Below are 21,536 nucleotides of genomic sequence, written 5' to 3'. Positions count from 1 at the left end.
CGTGTGTGTTTGAATTCAGTTTACACACACGTGTGAACGGTGGCACAGATGACCGCGTCTGTGTTTCCCAATGTGCTCATCTTTGGTATCATCATTCAAGTATTTTTTCACTATGTATTTCTTTATTCATCCGTTTATACAAGAAATATTGATAAAGTACGTGCGATGTGGCAGGGCCTGTTCTGGGAACTGGGGAACACCGGTGGACACAACAGATGAGAGCCCCGCTTTCACGGGGGCCTCCAAGCGGGCACGGCATGGAAATAAACGGGACAGAGAGGCCCAGGCCCTGGGGGAGAGTGCTAAGTGCTACCGGGAAAAATCAAGCCGGGCTGGGGCGGGTGTTCTCTGGGGGAGGGGCGGGGGGGGAGGATGTTCTCTGGGGAGGGGCGGGGGGGGAGGGGAAAGGGTTGCTGTTTGGGGTGCGGGGAGAGGATGGCACTTACAGAAGTGTGCCTGGTGGCTTCGAGCCAGAGCGGGCCGGCCAGGGTGGCTAGACAGAGTGGGTGGGGCGGGGTAGGACTGGCCCAGGGTGCCAGTGAAGTGAGGTGGGGTCCAAGCATGTCACGGAGGGGCCTGAGGACGTTCCCGAAGGGCTTGGCTTTTCCCTGGAGTGGGCTGAGAAGTCGGTGGGGGGCGTGGCCCTGGCTACTCTGCAGGGGCACGGCAGCAAGGCCCGGGCGCCCTGGCGGGGTCAGTCACGAGTGTCCTGTGGTGTCTCCCAGGAGGAGAGTGGCTCAGAGCAGCATGCCGGCAGTGGTGGTGTTCGGAGCAGGCAGAGCCGTGGGGCTGGACGTGGGGTGTAAGAGGGGGCGTCACGGATGACCCCAAGGTTTTGTCTGGAACAAAAAGAAAGCTGCCGTGGTCACTCACTGAGGGGCAGTCCGTGTGCTCCTGCATGAGGTCCCAAGTCTCCCGTGGTCCTAGTCAGGTGTGCCGGAATCCTGGCGGGAAAGGAGGGGGCTAAGTCAGCTTCAGGTAGGTTATGCAGTCAGGCTGAAGTTGCGGTAGAGGGCCACGCCTCGTTTTATATCCCTCCGTGGCTGGTGTAGGAAACAGCCAGATCGATCATCTTTAGATGCTACAACTCGTTTCTGGTGAAAGGTGGACGAGATGGGAGGCAACCAGGAGGAAGAGCCGAGCAAGCAGAACTCAGCCGCAGGCACCGAGTCGGGGCAGTGCAACTTCTAGGTTTGCAAAATGATTATTTTTCGTGATGGCTGCCTTCGCACTCATCATTGCAGTCGAGTATGACACGCAGTGCACGTTTAGTTCTCAGAAACAACTGCCGATGGAAAGGATGTGCGCATGCTTGTCGAGCTGCGCAATAAAGAGCTGTTCGGCAGTGACTCTGCAGGACGTTTAAAGGGCAGTTCGCGTTCTGAGGACGGACGCGGGTCCCAGGGCTGGCCGGAGGCGTCAGTCAGCCGACATCCCGGCCTCTTTAACAGGTCTATACATTTCCAATTTCCGTTGCCATCTTCACCACGGTAAATCGCCCTGAACCAGATCATCCTTTCGAACAGCAGCCCCCTTATTAGCTGAGATCAATTGAGATTAGAAAATGAAAAATACGCTAGATGTCGAGAACTGTTTATGAAGCCGCATTTGTAGGACGAGTATCGAATGAAGATTAATGTGTTATTTTTCAGCTTCTACATCATCGATTTAAAAATTTATTCTCTAGATCCCGTAGCTGGATTAAGCGCTGGTATATATTTGGATGACTTGCTTGCTGGCAAGTACTATCTGTCCCCTACTGAGGTTATGTATTAATGGAAGAGAACAATTTTTAATTCAAATGTATCTTGCTCTGTAGACCACGTGTTTCTAAAAGTGCTACACATTAAATTGGGTGAAACTGATTATTTTTTCCATTGAATTAGAAATTAATGACTAAATCCTTTGTTTTAATTTCTGATTGATTTTCATTTGCTCCTCGGATAAAATCCCAGGTCCTTATTAGCACGCCGCGTGGCCCTCTGCGCAGGCCCTGTCCGCCCTCGGAGACGGCCTCCCGGAGCGCACCCCCTCCTGTGGGCGAGTCCCGCCTGCCTTGGCCTTCGGAACCCCAGTACTTCCGGCTCAGGATTTCTGCACACATCGTCCACGATTTAAATTCTCTAGCACGCGCTGCTTTGTTTTTACACGTAGCATATACAGTACCTACCTTTCTTAATTTATGGTCTGTCTTCCCCTACAGGTATAGGTTTTAGTCTTTCTTTTGTCACTGCTGAATCTCCAGCATCTAGAACTGTGTTGGGGCACGGGGAGCATGACGGGACCGCCCTCCCTGGAAGGCCGGCTCCTTTAGGGCAGGCGGCACTTTCGTCCCCGACGCCACCTGCGCACAGTACGTGAGGTTAGAGCAAAATACGTGTTGCAGGTCCCGAGAGCTTCGGCGGGCAGGCGGAGGCGACCAGAAGTGTCTGGCTGTGGTCGTTGGGGACGATACATCCGTATGCTTGTGCGTGGAAGACACAAACCAGTAGCCTCCTAGGAAAGTGTCCGGGTTCTTTGGCAAAGTTCGGTGCTGGCTACGCTGGTGTTGGATCCCAGGGTCTCCCCGCTGTTTCTGTGTGAGTGTGATGGCAGGAAGATCGGGCTATTGATCTTGGGTATCAAAGCGTTCTTGCCGTAGTGATGGAGGCTTTCCTCCGCTTTAACCATCAGGGGTCAGCTAACGGCCACCGGTAGGTTCCGATGACGTTGGGAGATGTGTTCTGTGGGGTACGCGCAGCCCGCGGCTGCTAGACCGTGGCCCAGTCCCACGCTCCGCTTCTTGCACCGTGCTCGGCGTCACCCCTAGTCACCCCTAATCGCACGTCTCCGCCCTTTCATCGCGCCCGACTCTGGGGCGGATGGAGTGAGCGTGACCAAAACACGTTTCTTTCCTCCAGGACGTTCTCTCCTTTTTTACGTAGCCGTCTCTGTAAAGACATCGGACAGATCCAGACGCAAAGGCACGGGTCGAACGCGACGGCCAAGCACGCGCAGCAGTCCTGGCGTGAGGGAGAGAGGCGCCCAGCACCCGTCAGCCACGTGGGCCATGTGAGGATGATCCGGAAGGGACCCAGGCCAACCGGCAGCCACCACGGGCGGCCGCGCGGTTCCCCTGCAGAGACAGCCCAGTCAGACCAGCTGCTCCCAGAGTGAGCCAGGTGCTCACACACCTGCCCCCCAGAGGCAGGCCATGCCCTAGAGCCCGAGCCTGCACACTCCCATCCAGACACACCACACCCCGGCAGTTGCGTCTGAATGTTCTCATTCACGAGGACAGAGGCTGAGTTCAGAAGCCCCGCACGCGCGCTCACACTCACAAACACGGGGCAAAGCGTTTCGTTAATCAGGGTGGGCAAGGCGCGCTCTCTCTCTCTCTCACACACACACACTTTCATGCTTTTGCACAAGTCGCCTGGGACACCGGTTTGCTGTCCCCTGAGCTGTGCACACACTCCTCCTCCCCTGGGGTGCCCGGAGCACAGACAGAGCGGCGAGGCTGCTGCGCCTCCCCTGGGTCTGGCACCCCGCTCCCCCGCTGTCCCGACCTCCCCGAGGGACCTCCCCAAGGGACCTCCCCGAGGCCGGCGGCGCCTGCGGCCCCGTCCACTCCTGCACCCTCCCAGCCCGCGGCGCCGAGGGCGGGGCGCCGGCGCCAGGAAATGCCCAGCAGTGTGTGTCACCTGCCCCGACTTGTTGATTCCCAGGGGCGCCGCCTTCGCGGTCGGAGCCCGGAGCGGGACGGTCTCGCTCTCCGGCCCCCAGGCGCGCCCCCGACTGCGCAGCCATGAGCAAGTTGGGCAGGTTCTTTAAAGGAGGGGGCTCTTCTAAGGGCCGCGGGGCCCCCAGCCCCCAGGAGGCCCTGTCCCGACTCCGGGAGACAGAGGAGATGCTGGGCAAGAAGCAGGTCTACCTGGAAAACCGCATCCAGCGGGAGCTCGCCCTGGCCAGGATGCACGGCAAGCAGAACAAGCGAGGTAGGCTCCCGGCCCCCAGCCCCAGCCGCTCCCCGGGACGGCCGCGTGGCCCGTGCACCTGTCCCCGGGCCGGCCAGGTGTGCTTCCAGGAACGGGCATGGGCCCCGCAGGGCTGGGGCGGCAGCGAGCAGAGCCTGCCGGGCTCCTGGAGGGCAGAATGTCAGGGGGTGTCCCCAAATCTCAGTGGTCGAGATGAGCAGTGTTTATGTGCAATATTAAAAAAACCCTCAAAACTAATGCAAAAAAATCCACAATGGAAAAACATCAAACCTTAAAACACAGACGAGATCAGTATTACTGATTTTTTTTCTTTTGCCTCTGACTCTCGTGTGTTCTGCACGGGACTTCTTTATTTAAAATTCTTTTTTTTTTAATGCGATATTTTGTTCATTATGGATTTTTCCCCCACTAATTTTGAGTTTTAAATATATGCCATGAAAATATTATTTCTCTTGATGGCTGAATTTTTTGGTGCCCTCTTAAATTTTGCTCCTGGCTCCCCTCACCCTAGTCCAGCCCTGCCGACCCCACCACTCAATATCAGGTTTTCTGCTGTGCATTTGTATATCGACACACACATTTTAATTTGCACTCAATCTCCAGTGAAGTATATTCTAGTATGTTCTCATTTACTCAGTGCGAAGGCTTTAGTTAGCTGTTGTGAAGTTAAGAAGTTATATAAAAAAAAAAAAGTCAGAGAATTAAATATTAAATTCCTTATCACTGACTTTCGCCACACGGGGACTTTGAGTCTGGAGTGGTTCTTAGCGCTCCTTGTCCTCTGCCGGAGTTAGCCTCTTCGGCGTGTGGCTCTCTCTGTAGAGAGCTGATCTAGACAATGCTGCTGGGACCTGGAAAATCCAGGCAGACGTGAAAGGGATTTGCTCTTGGAACCGGAGGTCAATGGCAGACATGGAAATAGAAGCAGCCACACAGGACTCCTTCCAAATGCTTGGGACATTTAGCTCCCCGCAAACTATACTGCAATTGTTAAACGCAGGGAAGGAACCACGTTTCCTGGAGTTGACCTTGAAACTCTTCGCTTCCCATAAAAACGCTCCTGATACACACCCTCGCCCACTTATCTCCAACAATAAAAAGGCCAAGTTTCATTTGTCTCTGCTACTGCGTATAACTTTTGGCCACATTATAGCTTGTTTTCGAGTTAAATGCTGGTTTCTATTTTTACTTTATGTCTGAATATACTTTGGGAGGTTATTAAATGGCAATTTGTCTAGAGAGACTATGCCATTATGGCTCGCCAAAACCCCATTCTGTTCCTCTGCCTTTCTCTTCAACTTGATGTGTATTCTGACATTTGCTTAGTATCTGCCAAGGGTTTTCTTTTCTTGTTTGCTTCATCATCCATTTGGATCTGTAGAAAGCTTTGTCTGCAGTGGCTGCTCAGTAAATATTGGTTTTAAAAATCTGAAAAATCGAACATCTGCTTTTAGGAAGTGATAAAAATATAATTTGCTTTCAGAAGACCAAAAGATGAAGTAAGTGCAGACATGTTCTCCAGTCGGCAATGCACTAAAGTGTATACAAGTAGATTTTTATAGACAGAACTCCCCCCACCCTGCAAAATTTAAAACAACACTACTTAAGAACATCAGCCTAACTTCCTCAAATCGGAGAAGATGCGTACAGGTGCAAGTATCAAGTGCAGATACCAACTGGTGTCGGAAAAGCCATCTGCTCTTTGTTGTTTATCCTTGGGAACTTCCTTGGCGTTGGTCCGGCCGGTTCCGCAGTGGCCTCGGGGGTAGGCAGAGGCTGGCTGGCGTGAGGTCACCCGTAACCCAGACTGCGGAAGGGATTCCATCACAGACCTTGCTTCAGAAATGCTGTCACTCTCTGGATTACCAAGTAAACCATGCACCTTCCTAGACACGTAGTTACTGTTTTGCGTTAGCCACTGAGAAATGTCCCACGTGTGATAAGGCCCAGTTCCCTCGGGACTACATGGACCTTGTGCTACACAATGTCAGCGCTAGAATGGCTGTCATTTACATGACAACCAGAGTGACATGATGTATGTGCAGTTAAGCTTTTACTTCTAGAGGTGGTTTGGCCAGCGACCGTGCTGCCAAGAATAATAGTTGAGTGGCCAGCTCGTATCATATTAGAAAAGGCCACACTTCTGGCCCGTATAAATTCTTTAGCGACCTGTTTCTCTATAGCAACAGAAGCTCTGACAGTGTTCTGAGTGTAAAAATGGGTCTTATTAGTAATACGAGTAACTCTTAAATTAGCATAATAAATGTTAGAAGCGGGGGAGGGGGGGTTCATTGGTGAAGTTGTGGTTATTCTAAACGTGTGGCTTGGCTAAAGTAGTTTGGAAACAGCTCCTCGCTCCCGTGTAAGAACCGGTGACAAGACCGAGCCAGGCGTGGAACGGACTCAGCAGGAGGGGGCACCGAGGCTCCGCCCGCGCCGGGTCCAGGCCGGGCTGAGGCTGTGCGCAGTCGCTAATCCCCCCTCGGACTCCTTCCGCAGCGTGACCTTCCAGGGAGGACCTGAACCTCCGGTGCCTGGCCAGACTGGTTTCGCAACCACCGCCAAGTTCAAGGCAGTGCTGGTCTGAGAGGTATAATTTGGTTAAAAGCTTCAGGACGTCAGACGTTCTCTACCGCAGTTTGTTCCGGTCACTGCGATCGTTCTGCCGGTCGTTCTGCCCCGTAGCTACTGATCTGCTTTGTGGGAAAAGCAAACGTTCCTCGCAGCACTTGGCTGTGTTTCTCTTCGTGCTGAGCGCTGGCGTCGGGAGCGCTTTTCAGGCCCCGCTGTTTGTTCAAGTCCCCGCAGTGCCCGGGTCCCACCCCTGGAGATTCTGATATCGTCGACTGGGTGATTCTTCCCCGGGTCCGGGGTTCAGTGCCGGGACCCTAAATCCGCAGCGACGCCGACGAGGGGGCTGCGCAGGTGCTCACGGTCTTGCCGCGTGGCCTTTTCCCGTGCCGGTCGCCCTGGGCTCACGCCCCACTTCCCCATCCGCATGGCGCAGCCGCGAGCTGGGTTCTGAGTTGTGTGGATCAGCGACGTCGTCGTGTGAAGGTCTCAATTCAATGTTCTGTAAATATCAGCCAGCGTTACAACAATAACTTGTTTTTTTAAGTGGAAATTAGCTTCTAGTAAGTTCCACTCATTGGCCCAGATTTCATCTTCTGCATTAATAAGGAGTAAACGACTCTACCCGTCACAGGGAGGCCGTTCACATATTCGGAGACAGCAGTCGCTTCTCTGAGCCTCCTGCTCCACGACCCCAGCTTTGTCCCTTCCTCAGCTACCCCTTCCGGGCTGAGGTTCCCTCCAGGGGCGGGGTCTCGGGCGGGGCCCCTGAGGCCCCCAGAGGACCGTCTAGTGCGACCGGAAAGAGAACCCCTGAAATTCACACCCTAGTCCTGGCCTGTTGTGTTCCTTGTCCCGGGATGAGCAGTGACTCCAAATACGTCACTGCGTGAGTGGGGCGGGTCCCGGCTGCGGTGGCCTTGGGCCTCAGGCAAGGTCATCCATGGTCCCACTGAGGCCTGGCGCGGCGGTGTTGCCCAGTGGGCAGACCCAAGGCGGAGGGGGCCGGGCCTTTGCTCCTCCTCGGAGCCCCGTGTGGGGCCGTCCCTCGTCCCTCAGGCTTAGCTCAACACCGGAACCCGCTTGGGCTCTCAAACTGCTTTTTAGAAGAGTCATCGCAGAGCTGGATCCTGCAGGCTCAGAGCCTGGCCCCCAGAGGACTTCTGGGTGGAGAGAGCCCCAGCCGCAGGCCAGCTGAGCGCCCCGGGCTGAGGGCAGAACACTTGGGACTGCGAACAGCAGGGCCCTGAGCCGCGTCCCCTGGGGGCTATCGCTTGACCAGTGACCTCCTTTCCTAAGAGAGTTTCTCAAAGCGTGCTCAGATGGCCCGCATCGGAGCTCCCTGAGGAACTCCGGTGAAATGTACGCTCACCAGCCCCTCCCTAAAGATTCTCAGTGGTGGGTTGAGTGCAGGGTCCAGAAATCTGAACTTTGAACGGAAACGCCATGGTGCTGATCGCCATGGTGCTGATGGGTGCTCCAGGGCGAGGCCCTGGAGAGTTCTTGCTGCTTCTCCCCGCCCCCCTCCTCACCCCATACCTGGACGAGGCGCGGCTAACCCCCTCCCCCTCTGATCATCCCCAAGGGACTGTTTCCCGAGCTTCCGCCGGGTCCTCATCAGCCGCCTGCGTTAGTTTTCTCTAGGGACGGACGGACGGATGTATGGCCCTGCGACCCCACAGCTTTTTTGAGGGGTTGCAGTGTTCCCCAGTGTTCAGGCGACAGCCTCTCCAGTTATCTGATTGTTCCGTACACTCAGGACACTGTTCCAGACCTCGCTGCTGGAGGGCTGTCACTGGTACCGGAGGAGGGAGGAGCCGGAAGCCCCTGGGTGTCCCTGCTGCAGAGGAATGCAGTTAATCCCCTTGTCTCAGAGGAAAGTGGCCAAGTTTCCTCGGCACTTCAAAGCCCAGCAGGGGGCCTGGAAGTCGAAATGCACCTTCCCAGCGGGTTAAATGACCTGCTCCAAAAACCTCCCTCTCGAGGGACTCTTGCTCTGCAGGCTCGTTGCAGGTCTTTGTCTCTGCAAAAGGGCAGCTGTTTCCTTCCCGTCGCTGGATGGCAGAGCGGAAGCCCGTGCTCCCGCGGAGGGGCCCTGGTGTCCTCACCCCACGGGAGGAGCAGCTCGCGGAGACCCTCGCGGTCACCTCTCTGCTCTTTGGAACAGAAGCTCCTGGCCTGAGTGTTTGCAGGAAGCTGACCGTGCCTGGCAGAAGTCGCGAAAAGTGTCAGGTGTCTCGGGGCCAGATCCAGCCATGCAAGGATCATCTGTTTGCCCATACGAGGTTTTTTCTGTTTTAAATTATAAACCAGCTTTTACACTGGGGGGATTTTGCACGCAAGCCCAGGTTTCTTGCTTCTTTGAACGGCGGGAGTCTGTCGGCCCATGTGGCAGTGCAGACAGGAGCCGGGCGGTTTGCTTCCCCGAGCTCAGGCTCATGTTCTCCAGGCACCGGGCGTCCCGTGCTTCCTGCCGACCCCCGACCCTGCGGCCAGTGTCCGCTGCCATTTACAGCCACCCTTGCGCGGTGTTCTTCTGTCACAGCAGAGGAACGCCCGTCTGTGTTTCCCCTCTGGCCCGGGAGAGGCGTCCTCCTCCCCACCCCTCCCTTGCCTCGCACCCCCCCCCCCCGCCCCCGAGCCGACTGCCACCGCCGGCGAGTCGTAGCTTGTGGTGTGGTAATTATAGCTGAAGTTGGGATCTCGACTCTGGGTAAAATTTCAATTTTCTCTCAAATGGTTTGAAGAGCAGAAGCTAGATGTTAAGCAGAGGCGTTTAAGATTGTGTCCAAGGCAGAACTGATTATTAGTAACAACAAACAATTGCAGGGTCAGGCATTACACCACGTGACTCTGCTGGAAGGTTCTGGCAGCCTGCGAAGGAGGCGACGGTGATGCTTATAAAGTCCCTAACGCTGAGCCGTCACTCGCTGCGTGCCGGGCACCACACGCACCGCTTTGTGCGTGTGACTTCACTGGACCCTCAGTGACGGGAGGCGTGACGTAGGGCCACAGAGCTGTCGACAGGCGGAGCCGGGGTTTGGCCCGGGACCGGCTGCAGCATGCGATGGGCCGATGTCCGCCTGCAGGCGCTGCTGTCGCTGCTGTTGAGACGAGGGAGCGTCACTCGGGAAGAGCTCAGGTCGCCTGTCGCGGTCACCGCACAGTTATCCACGACAGAGACAGGACGAAGATGCAGATCCGGTGGCTCCGAAGCCTCCTCCTTTACAGCACATTGCATTTCTTGATTTTTTAAGAAAGTAGCCTAAACTTAATTTCTATGAAGAAACATGGCATACTTTTTAATGGAGAACTTTAAAGCTTTTTTCTCAAAAAAAAAATTTAAAAAAGGAGAATGCTTTGGGGTTAATAGTTTCCAAATAAGCGTAGACATGACATGAACCGCCTGACCAGAGGAAGAGAATACTTCCGACACCCCACTCTGGGTAGGTGGGGGGCGGTGTGCACTTGGGGTGCAGCGTCTTAGCGTGAGCGGTGGCACCTGCTGGGGACTGTCGCGCGGAGCCCCTGCTGAAACGTGGAGCGCGTCGTGATACTGTTCCTGTCACATGACTGACGGTGAGCAAGGACGCGAGACTTGCTCGGTGGTCTCAGCAGTAAGATGCGCAATCGCAAGAATTCATGAGAGTCGATCATTGTTAATACATCGATGGCATTAATGATGAGATCGAGCGGCTAAGTCCCTGCCTTGCACAGGGACTGGATAAAGTGCTCTCCGGAAATTATCGTTAATTCTTAAAAGTCAGCCAGCCTCGTGGGGATTATATCCCCATTTCCAGAAGCGCAGACTGAAACTCGGAGAAGAGGGGCGGCTTGCCCCGGGGGCACACGTCCGGGTCACGGAGGGAGGAGTCCGTACCACGCCGTCATTGTGCCAGGTGCACAGAGCTGTCACGTGTGTTCATTTCACATTCGTTTCGTCTTCCGCAGAGCAGGCCCATAATGCCGTCTGCTCTTGGAAATTCTGTGAGCGTTAATGGCATTAGTAGCATGGCACAGAGCAAATAATCGATCGTGTTGTCGGGTTTTCTTGCCGTGTGCGAGGTGCTGGGGAAGCAGGAGACTAGAATCTGCTCGAATGGCTCGTGATTAGCAGAGGGGAGGCGGGTGGTCTGGGGCAGGCCGTACGAGTAATTATAACACGCTGTAGACACGCGTCTGCAGACGGGGTGCCCGCAGAGTGGGGGGCCAACCGGCCGTTCGCCGTGCAGCTCCGGTCACTGATGGGAGTGGCGCCGTCGAAAGGCCGTTGTGCCAGATGGCTTCGAAGGCCGTTCAGTTCTTTCCGAAGCGAAAGGCCGAACGAATGGAAAGTGCTCTGGAGTGAAGTGTGAGCGGGGCTCAGCAAGGGCTTCGCGTGGGCGTCTCCGCTGGGAGGGAAGCCCAGCCGCGACCCTGGGCCACCACAGGCCAAAGGGCAGGGTAGGGCGGGGAGCAAAGACAGCGGACGAATGTCCCACCCCCAGTTAGAGCATTTCTCCCGGCAACCGGCAACCGTAGGAACCGGCAGCCTGCACCTGCCCTCCGGCCATGAAGGAAGCCTGCCTGCTGGCCCCGGGCAGCCTTTGCGCCCCAGGGAGCAGCCCCCCGGGAGACACGGTCCTGTCACCGCAGGAGACACGCTCCTGTCACCGCAAGAGGCACGTCAGCGCCTAGGGCTAGTCTCGTCTTATTCACACGTGCGAGCCTACACTGCCGGAGCAGAAGAGTTTTGAGGAAAGGCAATCGCGTGAAAGAGAAGGATCGAGATGAAGCAAAGCGAACAGCTGAACCCAAGAAAAGAGAGATAGTGTAAGGAATAAAGAACGTTAAAAACAACTCCTATTACTGTTCCTCATAGAGAGTCCAGGGGCCATGGCATTAGAAGAGAAGAATGAGCCGCCCTGTAAGTGAACAGCTAGGAGAAAAGTGCTCAGAAATTAAAAACATAATTAAAAATAAATAAAAGGGCACAGGAGTAGAATAAATAGAGCCGAAGGCTAGTCAGTGATCTTGAATATGAAGGTAAAGAATTCTCCCAGAACACAGGACAGAGAGATGCCCTCGTAGACTGAAGCATGGACCCGTGGGATCTGACACCCGTCCCACGGGGGTTTCCAGAGAGAGGAGACAGAACGGTGTGGGAGGCTTACCCTGTGGGTCACAGTATAACAACGAACAGGGACTTCAGAGAAGAGCGGCCAGAATTCATGCAGGGGAAGGAGTAAGAAAATGTTGGAGAATACCGTGTCCACAGGGCGATGGAGGAAGGCATAACTCTACAGAATAAAAGTGCTCAATGAATGCTTGCTTTCTCACAGCAAAAAAAGAAAGAAAAAAGAAAAAAGAAAGAAAGAAAAGAAGAAAAGAAAAGAAAAAAAAGAAAAGAAAAAAAGGCTCATGCCTAGGCCTGGTGAAATCTCTTAACTCCAAGGTAAAAAAGAAAATCTTAAATGTTCCCAGAGAGGAGACAAGCAAACAGGTTATCTACAAAGGGATGAGAAGAAGATTGTTTCCCAACTTTGAAATATTGGTTACCCAGCGACAATAGAATAGTATCTTAACATTTTAAAGTATTCTGAACCTAGAATTCTATAAAAATCCAAACTATCATTCAAGTCTGAAACAAAGACATTTTCGGACCTGTAGGAATTTAGAGAATTTATATTTGTGTGCCTTTTCTGAAAAAGGACTTAAAGATTTCTTTTGTTAAAATAAAAAAATTAACCCAAGAACGGACAATGCAAGATATAGAAGCAATAGTGGGAAAATAAACCAGCAACACTATACCTTAGTGCAAATAACTATAAAATTGTGTCTGTCAAGCTTAATGCAATTGCTAAGAAAAGTTTCCTTAAAAATTGGAAAGATAATAAAAAACAGCCAGTAATCATCTGGAACTGATAAAATTGTGTTAATCAAACATTGGAAGGTTTGGGGTGGAAAGGAATCTCGTTTGGGAACAAGAAATTATAAATAAAATATGGACTAATTTTCACATGGGTAGAATATTTTAATGATATATTTTAAAAACCAGGGTATCCATTAGAAGAATAAATTTAGTATATGTAACTGTCCCACAAATTAAAGAAGGGAAAAAGAACAAGGAAAATTGGATCATTCTGTATAAAGACAAGAAAGCGAAAACAGTAAGTATAACAAACAGAAAACACAAAAGGATGACAATAAAAAGATCACGTTAGATAACATATTGTTTATCACAATAAATAGGAATGAGTTAAAATTTAACATTGAATGAAAGAGACCATCTGAATGAGTTAAAAAAGGTCACGCGAACTAAATATCCAAGCGCCTGCTATCTGTAATAAATATACTGGAAAAAAGCAAATAAAAGACAATTTTGAAATAGAGGTCCCCATAAAATTAGTACAGGCAAATTGTAACAGAGAGAAAGTTGAAATATTAATTTAAATATAAAACAAAATGGAATTTAAGGCAAAAAGATTAAATGGGACAGAGAGTAATATTTCATATCGATTGCCAATAAAATCCATCAAGAAAGTATAATGACTGAGTCTCTGCATCCAACGAAATGCATTGGAATAAATAAACCAAACCTGCGGGAATTACTGGGAGAAACTGAGCAAAACAGAAGAGAGACTCCTCAGAAATCTGCTGCGGTAACAACCTGTTTCATTGAGAAACCGCAAACCTATTCGAGTCCTTCCGCCAATTCCATGTGGCCGTCCTCATATCGACTTCCTTCTGCCACTCGCTTCCTGCACCTTCCCCAAATGCCTCGTCAGACCTCACGTTTCGGGGTCCCTCCTGCGGGTGCCTTCCAAGGCGCCACGGTCAGGGATCCGTGACCTCTGAACGACGCTGAGGAGGAGGTTATTTTGCTGAAGCGCTAACGGGAAGGCGTTTAGATGTCGTTTCCCTGAAGCCAGCGCTTGTCACCAGCACCCCGCAGGACCCTTGGGTGTGACTCTCGCAGTGCTGGCTTCGCGGGCCCCCATGGCTGGGCGTAGCCTTCCTGACCATCTCACGATCATTTCAGACCAGGACACGCGGTGCGGAGCCCTAGGTTTGGGGCGGCCACCGCTGTCTGCCTTCAGGCAGGTCACCTCACTGCTCCGAGTCTCAACTAACTAGTCTTTGAAGTAAGAGTAAACAGTCGTGAAAGTTCTTTCTCTAAAGTTTTATTTTTCTATTGCTTGACTTTTACTCATATTTTTATATCTATCCCTTTTAAAAAATCCAGGACTGACAGAAGCGTTTCTGTGGTATATTTTATGGAATATGAAAAATTGACCTTTCTTCCTTCGCCACACACCAGGTCTTGGGAAGAAGAGGATAACGGATGTCTGAGGGACCGAGAGCTGGGGCAGGCGGCGGACACACGGCCCGACCCTTCGGTGCCCCCGCGTCCCCTCCCGGTCTCCCCTCTGTCTGTAGGTGTCCACAGTGCCGAGTCCCGGGCTGGCACTGAGCGAATGTCACTCGAGTCAGTGGCTGGGCTCTCTGCTCATAAACGCGGCTTCTCCCTTCTTCAGCTGCGTTGCAGGCCCTCAGGAGAAAGAAGAGGCTGGAGAGACAGCTCACGCAGGTCGATGGCACGCTGTCCACCGTCGAGTTCCAGCGGGAGGCCCTGGAGAACTCGCACACCAACGCCGAGGTGCTCAGGAACATGGGCCTCGCGGCCAGAGCCATGAAGGCCATCCACGAGGACATGTGAGTGACCCGGCCGTCCCCCGCAGTCACAGGTGGCCTCAGTGTTGGGAGCTGGGTGACGATTCGGGCTGGGATGGGCCGACCCTTTTGAGGCGCTTTGACGTGTTAGAATGGAATGCTCCCTCAGAGAAAGGTCAGAAGTCATAGTGGCGAAAACAAACAAACTAACAAACAAAGCGTGAAAACACAAAGACTGTTTTGTCTTTCCCTAAACACTTCCCAGTCGCCTCACCGTTGTCTGACACTCCCGCCTGTAACTTTTCATAGTGGCGAATGATTTTAAGAAAGGCTTAAATGTCAACACCTGGGAGGGTTAGAACTGTGAGATAATGCTGTCAAATTTCGGTGGGAATCGAGTCACCCAGAAAGCTACCGAGGAGAACGCAGACGCCCAGGCCCCTTTAAGAAGGGCCGGGACTGGCTCTTCCTGTTTTTAACCAAGTCCGCAGGTGACTCTGATGCTCTGCGACTCTAACCCATGCTGAGAGCCGCTGACGTAGAGTGGGAGTTATGGGCATGGACTTGGGGTCAGAGTTTCAGGGGTACAGTCCCAGTTTCACGCCAGCTGTCCCTGGGCAGAGGACTTCGTGGCTCCTTATTAAGTGTCCTTATCTGTAAGTGTACATAATAATGCTATTGGCCGGATGTGGTGACCGTGGGATTCAGTGAGATGCTGGATATGATGCATTTAGTTCCTGGTATGAAATAAGCAACCGATAACCAATATTCATAGTGGTCAGGGGCCCTAGTGACAGTTTGCTTTGCATTCGCACTGGGAGATCAGTCCCTGGGATCTCATCCTTTCTGGAGATTAAATGTGACAGTGAAGTCACTGAGCAGGGATAATTTATTGATAGTCAGCCATCATTTCGACAGCTTCAGAAAGATCGTCATATGCACCATATGCACGATCAAAGTCAGAATCCTCTACCCTTGTCGCAAGCAGGGTGCTAAAATTCATCACAGAATCATGGTCTTTCTCTCCAGGTGGTTTAGCGGTGTCATCCGATTGTGGTGGGTTTTTTGTTGTTGTTTGTTTGTTTGTTTGTTTATTTGTTTGTTTTTTGAGAAAAATTCACTGCCAGGCCCAAATGGTAACTGAACCTTTCTCAGAATCCCTTTAAGAAATAAATTCTTTACATATTTGTTGTAAATGTAAGAATTAGGTAAGGGCTGGGAGGAGAATGGTAAAGGTATTCTTTTTGATTACTACATGAAATTAGGTCAAAATGCCCAGCTTTTCCCAAAAATAGAGTCTGGGAAACTTGCAAAAGGTTTATTGCCCTGAGAATCAGAATTTCAGCGTTACGGTTGCTTAACGAGGAAACGTGTCACTTCTCTGGTGTCGCTTGGCTCGGCCTGTCTCCGAGCTGGCGGGGTTCAGAGGGAGGGACCTGGGGAAGCTGTCCGGCTCCCGGCCCTCAGCCCCCCAGCAGCTCAGGCGGGCGGCGGGGGGCCCGGGCCAGTGAGCTTGAGTGCGGGAAACCGTCTTGGAAGCAGCTCCCACCCCGGGCCCGCGGCTTCCCGGTTCCTTTGCCGAAGTTGCTGGTTCTTCCAAGGGCTTCCCAGGCCTCGCCCTGCCCTCAGCGTCACTTTCTGGAGCAGTTCTGGATAACAGTCCTGTGGCTCCAGAATTCAGCTTCTCCAGAAGGCAAGAGCCTCCTTAACTTGTTTTACTTACGGTGGTCCTTGGGGTCCACAGCTCCATTTCATGCAGAGGTATTTACATTTTGCATATGCCCTACCAGACAGAATTTCAAGATGAGTCTACGAATATTTTGTTAGTTACAAAATAATTTGCTCCTTCGTGACTTCCTAGTGTCAAGGCTGTTTATTTAATACTTAAAATGTAGGCGCATGGACAGCATTATTCATTTTTTTGAAATGCAGATTATTTTTCAAGTCGATAAATACTATCACCAGGAATATTTGCTACCCTGCTGAAATAAGAATTTATATTAAATTGACTCGTTTTTCCTATGGGATTACGTGTAAAGTCATCATTTTAAAGTAAAATTCTAAAGTAGTTCGACGAAATGTTCTCTCTCAGGGATCTGAACAAAATAGACGACCTGATGCAAGAGGTCACGGAGCAGCAGGATGTCGCCCAGGAAATCTCGGACGCCTTTTCCCAGCGGATTGGACTTGACGACGGCTTCGACGAGGTGGGTCACGCGCCGCGACACACGGAGCACTGTGGCCGCCACAGAGGCCGCCGCCCGCCGCTCACGCCAGGCGGGTTCCCGGCACGGTGCCCTAAGTATCGTCAAAGAGTAAACGATGTTTGCTAGAAATGTCCTAAGAGGGAAATGAGGTGTTGGTAGCTGTGATTTGAAGGCGAGGTTAATGCGGTTTGGCAAACAGTCCCCTCGTTAGGTTTTTGGCTATTACGGAAACGCAGCCTGTGATCATATGTCGAGTTAGTGACTTTTAATGGTTGCAGCCTAGATAGCCCATTACGGAGGGGAGCCGCGAGCTCGCACGTCTGGGCAGAACGAGACAGGCTGTGTCGCTGTGCCGGGAACCGGCGCCTCGCGCTCTGGCGTTGACCCAGAGGTTAGGCCGCCTCTGTTTGTGACGCGGGGTGTGACACAGAGCAAACGGGGACTGGCGTCGTTAACACGCGCGCTCCACTGAGGGTTGTCGGCCCACCCTGACAGGCCGCGATCATCCTGGTGGCGCCCGCCCTGGGAATGCCGGTCCTTCTACGCAAAGCACACACAGGGCACAGACCTCGAAATCGGGCTTCCTGCACATCCCTGGAGTGAAAAACGGTGCATCAGGGCAGGGAGGGGTGGTCCCACGGGGTCGCCCAGCGCGGGACCTGGGTGTCAGCAGCGTTCCAGGAAAGCGTAGCGTAGCAGTCAGAAACTTTTGACCAAATTTGGCCAGATCCTTCCCATGGCCCGTTTTCGTGTGGCCTGCGAGCTCGGAATGGTTCGAACGTGTGTAAAGGGTGCAGAAGCCACCGCCGACGGCGTTAGCCACAAAGGACACGTGACGGAGACCACACGGCGCCCGCCAAGCGTGAACTAGTGCCACGGGCTCTTTATAGGACGTTCGCCCAGGCCTGGTTCCGCCAGTGAGCCTCGAGGCCCCGGGCTCGCGACGACGTCTGGGCTCTGCCAGTTACAACCGAACTCCGCGGAAAGGCCCCTTCGCGTCACTGCTCCTGAATTTCCTTATCTGCAAAGTGGAAAACTGCTGCATCACCAGCTTAGCTCTAAGGTTTCTTAAATCCTAAAATTCCTTTATGGAGCTGCCGATAACGGTGAGGCGTTGCCGGCAATTCTGGGGGTGCGCTCAGCGCAGGGCAGCGTTACTCACTGCGTTTGCTCCTGATCGTTTGGTGGAATAAGGCCCAGAGTATTCATCCTGGAGGCGCTTGTTCCCGCAGCCCGTGGAGAACCGTGAAACGCGGAGCGCCGGGCACTGTCCCACGCTCGCTTCCACGCTTCATTTCCTTTTGGCGAGGCAGGTGTGTCAGCGGTCAGACGGCCGCTTAGCCTGCTGCACGTCCGGTGCACGTGGACTTGATCAAACGCGGTCCGCTCGCATAGCGTTATCACTGTCATCTTCATACAGGGTAATTATCTGCTTGTGTGTTCGTCTCCCGCCTTCGATAATAAGCCCCTTCCAGGTAGCGACTTGGCTCCACTTTGCGCTCTCAGGTTTGAGTTCAATACCTGGGCAGGTGTGAGCACTCGGTAAACTTGTTCGGTCGTGAACGAATGAATAAACACATGAAGATTCTTCTTGGCCAACTATCAGAGTGTCTTAGGTCACGCGGAAGGACAGCCTCAGAATTCTAACAGAGACAAACCTCCCAACCTCTCTCAGGGGGTGGGGGACTGGGCGTGACCCGGGGTCCGTAAAGCCAGTTAGATCTGAACTCTTACAAGTCATCTGCCATCTGTCATAGGCGACTTAGACCCTCGAAAGTCTCTACCTGGGCTGGCATTTCTAAGGTTCTTGGGACAGAGAGTAGTTTGGGATTAAACCGGATTTTTGGGGAATATTGCTAAAAGAAAGAGATGCAGTATACCGACCTACCTTGAGGTGAAGTTTTCTTAAGCTAAACACAGCACGATTTATGTGGGTTTTGGTGATTAACGGAAGAGCCATATTCTCTTTGATTCCATAAATTCTGCTTTTGCCTTATCTGTTATGTTATTTTCAGTAGCATTAGCACAAATGAAAATATCTATTTCTGCTAGTGAAAGTTCCACACATTCTTAATTTTTAACAGTAGGAAAGAAAAGATACATTGGAAAGGTGACAAACAAGGTGTAAATTTCTTGGAAACCGTGGAGGTTTTATGTTCAGCTCACACAAATTACTTGAATAACTGTTTACTGAAGTATTATGAGATTAACTACAACAGATTTGCACAACCCCAAATATTCATTTTTAATCATTGCTCAGTGTTGCAAAAAAGGCTTAGTCTTAAAATAAACACTCCGATTCGCTGGGTTCTCACATATCAATCGGGTAGCAGATGTTCTCGTTTTTGTGTTTGAGGAAACCGGGGCTCGCAACGTTAACACCGTAATTCTTCCTTTCTCCTGCGTTCAGGATGAGCTGATGGCAGAACTTGAGGAACTGGAGCAGGAAGAATTAAATAAGAAGATGACAAATGTCCGACTTCCAGACGTGCCTTCCACCTCCCGCCCAGCCCAGCCAGACAGCATGCCAGGGCGAAGGCCGGGCGCGGCCACCTCCGCACAGCGGCCCCGGCCAGGTGCGTCCATACTCACCGCCTGCGGTCCCGCGGGCGCCCAGACGACAGCCAGCCCTGTCCCTTTTAGCGCTGAGTTTCCATTCCATCAATATATACCTTTTATACGTAGTTTATGCCTGCGTTGTATGCTGAAAGCATCAAGGTCAACCGTTGCTAATTTTTATCTCTTTTATGTTCTAGCATCTTCCAGGAGGGCAGAAGAAGATGATGAGGGTATGAAACAGTTGGCAGCTTGGGCTTCTTAAGTTAAAACGGGTTTTTTTGGCACTTAAATGCATGAGCTGCACGCAGGACATACAGGAGCGTTTTTGCCAAGTCCAGGAGTTAACAAAGACCCTGTTTTATATTTATACCGGATGAGCAGTTGTCTTTTAATCCTCATAAGTAAAAGTTAAAAAAGGACTCGTGCCAGACGCAGAGTTGGGGGCGGACGGGGCTTCTGGCGGCACCTCGGAGGGCGTCTCCGGGGCACACGAGGGGCCTGGCGCCTGCGCCCCGCGGCGTCCGGCCCGCACGTGGCTGGCGCCCTCTCTCCGCGCCCGCAGGAAACGGGGTTGTTGACGTGGGAACCCGAAACTGCTGCTGGGCCGCTTGAGGGCGATGCGTGCGCAAAGCTGGGAAACGTGGCTCCGCGTTTCCTGCGGGCGGGTGAGCCCGCCGTCCGCGATCGGGACGCGGGGCCCGCGGCAGGTGTGAGCGCCGCGTCTCCCGCGGGCGGCCCGTGCGCACGGGGCCACCGGCGTCGCCGTCCGCGGCCCCGAAGCAGTTCCGCTGGGCGCCGAGACGCCAGTTAAGCTGGGAGCGGGCGGCAGGGGCACGTGCCGGAGCCCCCGAGGGCGGCGACAGCCTCGGCGCTGGCGGGGCTCCCCCAGGGTGACTCCGCGCCCCCCTCCCCGGCCAGTCCCCGCCGCCCCCGGGGTGACTCATCCGCCCTCCGCCCCCCCCCCGCCGCCCCCTCCCCCACCCTGGGTGACTCGTACCCGCCCCCCCCCCCCCGACTCTGCCCCTCCCCCCGCCGGCGCGGGCTCCCGCGCCTTCACCCACCCTTCCCAGCACAGGCCTTGTAAATACGTAAGAAATACAGGCCATTAAAAGGATCTCTCAAAGAACATTTTGGCCATAATTATTTTTAAATGAAAGTAAATGACAGGATTCTGTGTTGCCCGTTATGTGTCACGGACCCTAAAATGACGAACGACGTTTTAGGAAACGTTTTAGCGTTCGCTGCATTCGCCGAGCGGCGGGCTGGAGCCGGAGAAGGCCGGGCCCGGAGGTCGGTGTCCGGCATCCGGCCCCTGCTCGGCCCCGCGAGGCACATCGTGGTCCCCGAGCCTCCGCCGGGGACCCGGGGCCAGCGCCATGAGCCGTGACGGTCTCGTGGCGCCCGGGCCCCGCGCGCACGCGGTCCTCAGCGGTCCCCCCTCGACGCCCAATCTCACCGATTCCTGCCTCGTAGTTAAACCGTCCGTGTCCCGGGGGCTGTCCCCGGAGCCGTCCACGGGAGCTGTCCCGGGAGCTGTCCCCGGAGCCGTCCACGGGAGCTGTCCCCGGGAGCTGTCCCTGGGAGTCGTCCGTGGGAACTGTCCCAGGAGCTGTCCCGGGGGCTGTCCCGGCAGCTGTCCATGGTAGCGCGGCGAGTCCGCTCTCCCCGCCGTTCGCGTCTCCGGCGCTCTGCGCTCCCTCCCGTCGCCCGCCGAGGGTCGCTGGGCGTGTTGACCTGACTCGTTGCTCACTCATCATTTTCCCTGCTGGTGGGGGTGACCGCGAGGGCACAGTAGGGGACCCCACACCCTGCTCAGCTCCTCGTACACAGTGGGCATCACTAAACGAACGGCTGTTATGGTTTTACAACTTTGGGCCACAGCAGGAACTTGACTTACCTTCTGCCCTCAAACAACTAGAAAACTGGGCAAAATACAGGAAACAGGAGTTTCCAGACATTGAACAACAAGTGGCACTAGACCGACTCCCGACAGAAATGCATGAAGTGAGAGAGAGAGAGAGAGAGAGAGAGAGAGAGAGAGAGAGGCAGGAACGTGTCCTGGCCGTTGGCACCGGGTCGCACCGAGTCCCTGGCTGAGGCCGGCCTGAGTACGTGTGTGGGCAAACTACTGAGGCCAATCGAGCCCCAGGGCCCACACAGGGCCAGGGGAGGCCTGTGCCCCCACCAGCCACAGAGGGAGGACCTAACCCAGGGGCCATCGCATCGAGTCCTCAGAGGGGCACTGCCTCCGTGTGAGGCCAGGTCATGCAGACCGAGGCTGTCCTGGGCCCACCCTAAAACACCGACAGCAAGTTTCAAAAAGGAAACGATTCCATGTACCCGAACTGCATCCCAGGACAAGACCCCCGGATACGTAAAGGAACATATCAGCTAACGAGTAATGACAACGAATCAACTAAAATAAAACCCCGGCACTCAAAACTTCAGACTTCAAAGATTTACTCTAAAAAGAACGTAGAACATCTCATTAAAACTTTGGTATTGACTTTGTGTTGAAATGTTATTTTAGGTGTGTTAGGTTACATAAATATATTGTTAACAGTTAATT

At 53.3% G+C, this 21,536-nt stretch overlaps 1 protein-coding gene across 1 annotated transcript; it reads left to right on the top strand.

Moving 5' to 3' along the window:
- The first annotated feature begins 2,562 nt into the window (after positions 1-2,562).
- On the top strand, positions 2,563-19,341 carry CHMP4C (charged multivesicular body protein 4C). Its single transcript, XM_036233271.1, has 6 exons — positions 2,563-2,579; positions 2,901-3,977; positions 14,066-14,243; positions 16,294-16,408; positions 18,819-18,984; positions 19,165-19,341. The coding sequence occupies exons 2-6, from the start codon at positions 3,788-3,790 to the stop codon at positions 19,227-19,229; spliced, it is 714 nt and encodes a 237-aa protein (XP_036089164.1). The 5' UTR covers positions 2,563-2,579; positions 2,901-3,787; the 3' UTR covers positions 19,230-19,341.
- Positions 19,342-21,536: the final 2,195 nt, after the last annotated feature.

This window comes from Rousettus aegyptiacus, unplaced genomic scaffold, assembly GCF_014176215.1.
Source record: "Rousettus aegyptiacus isolate mRouAeg1 unplaced genomic scaffold, mRouAeg1.p scaffold_m13_p_15, whole genome shotgun sequence".
In the NCBI taxonomy this organism is placed as follows: domain Eukaryota; kingdom Metazoa; phylum Chordata; class Mammalia; order Chiroptera; family Pteropodidae; genus Rousettus; species Rousettus aegyptiacus.
The sequence above is the reverse complement of the archived record's forward strand: the minus strand, read 5'-3'. Positions and strand labels throughout refer to the sequence as shown.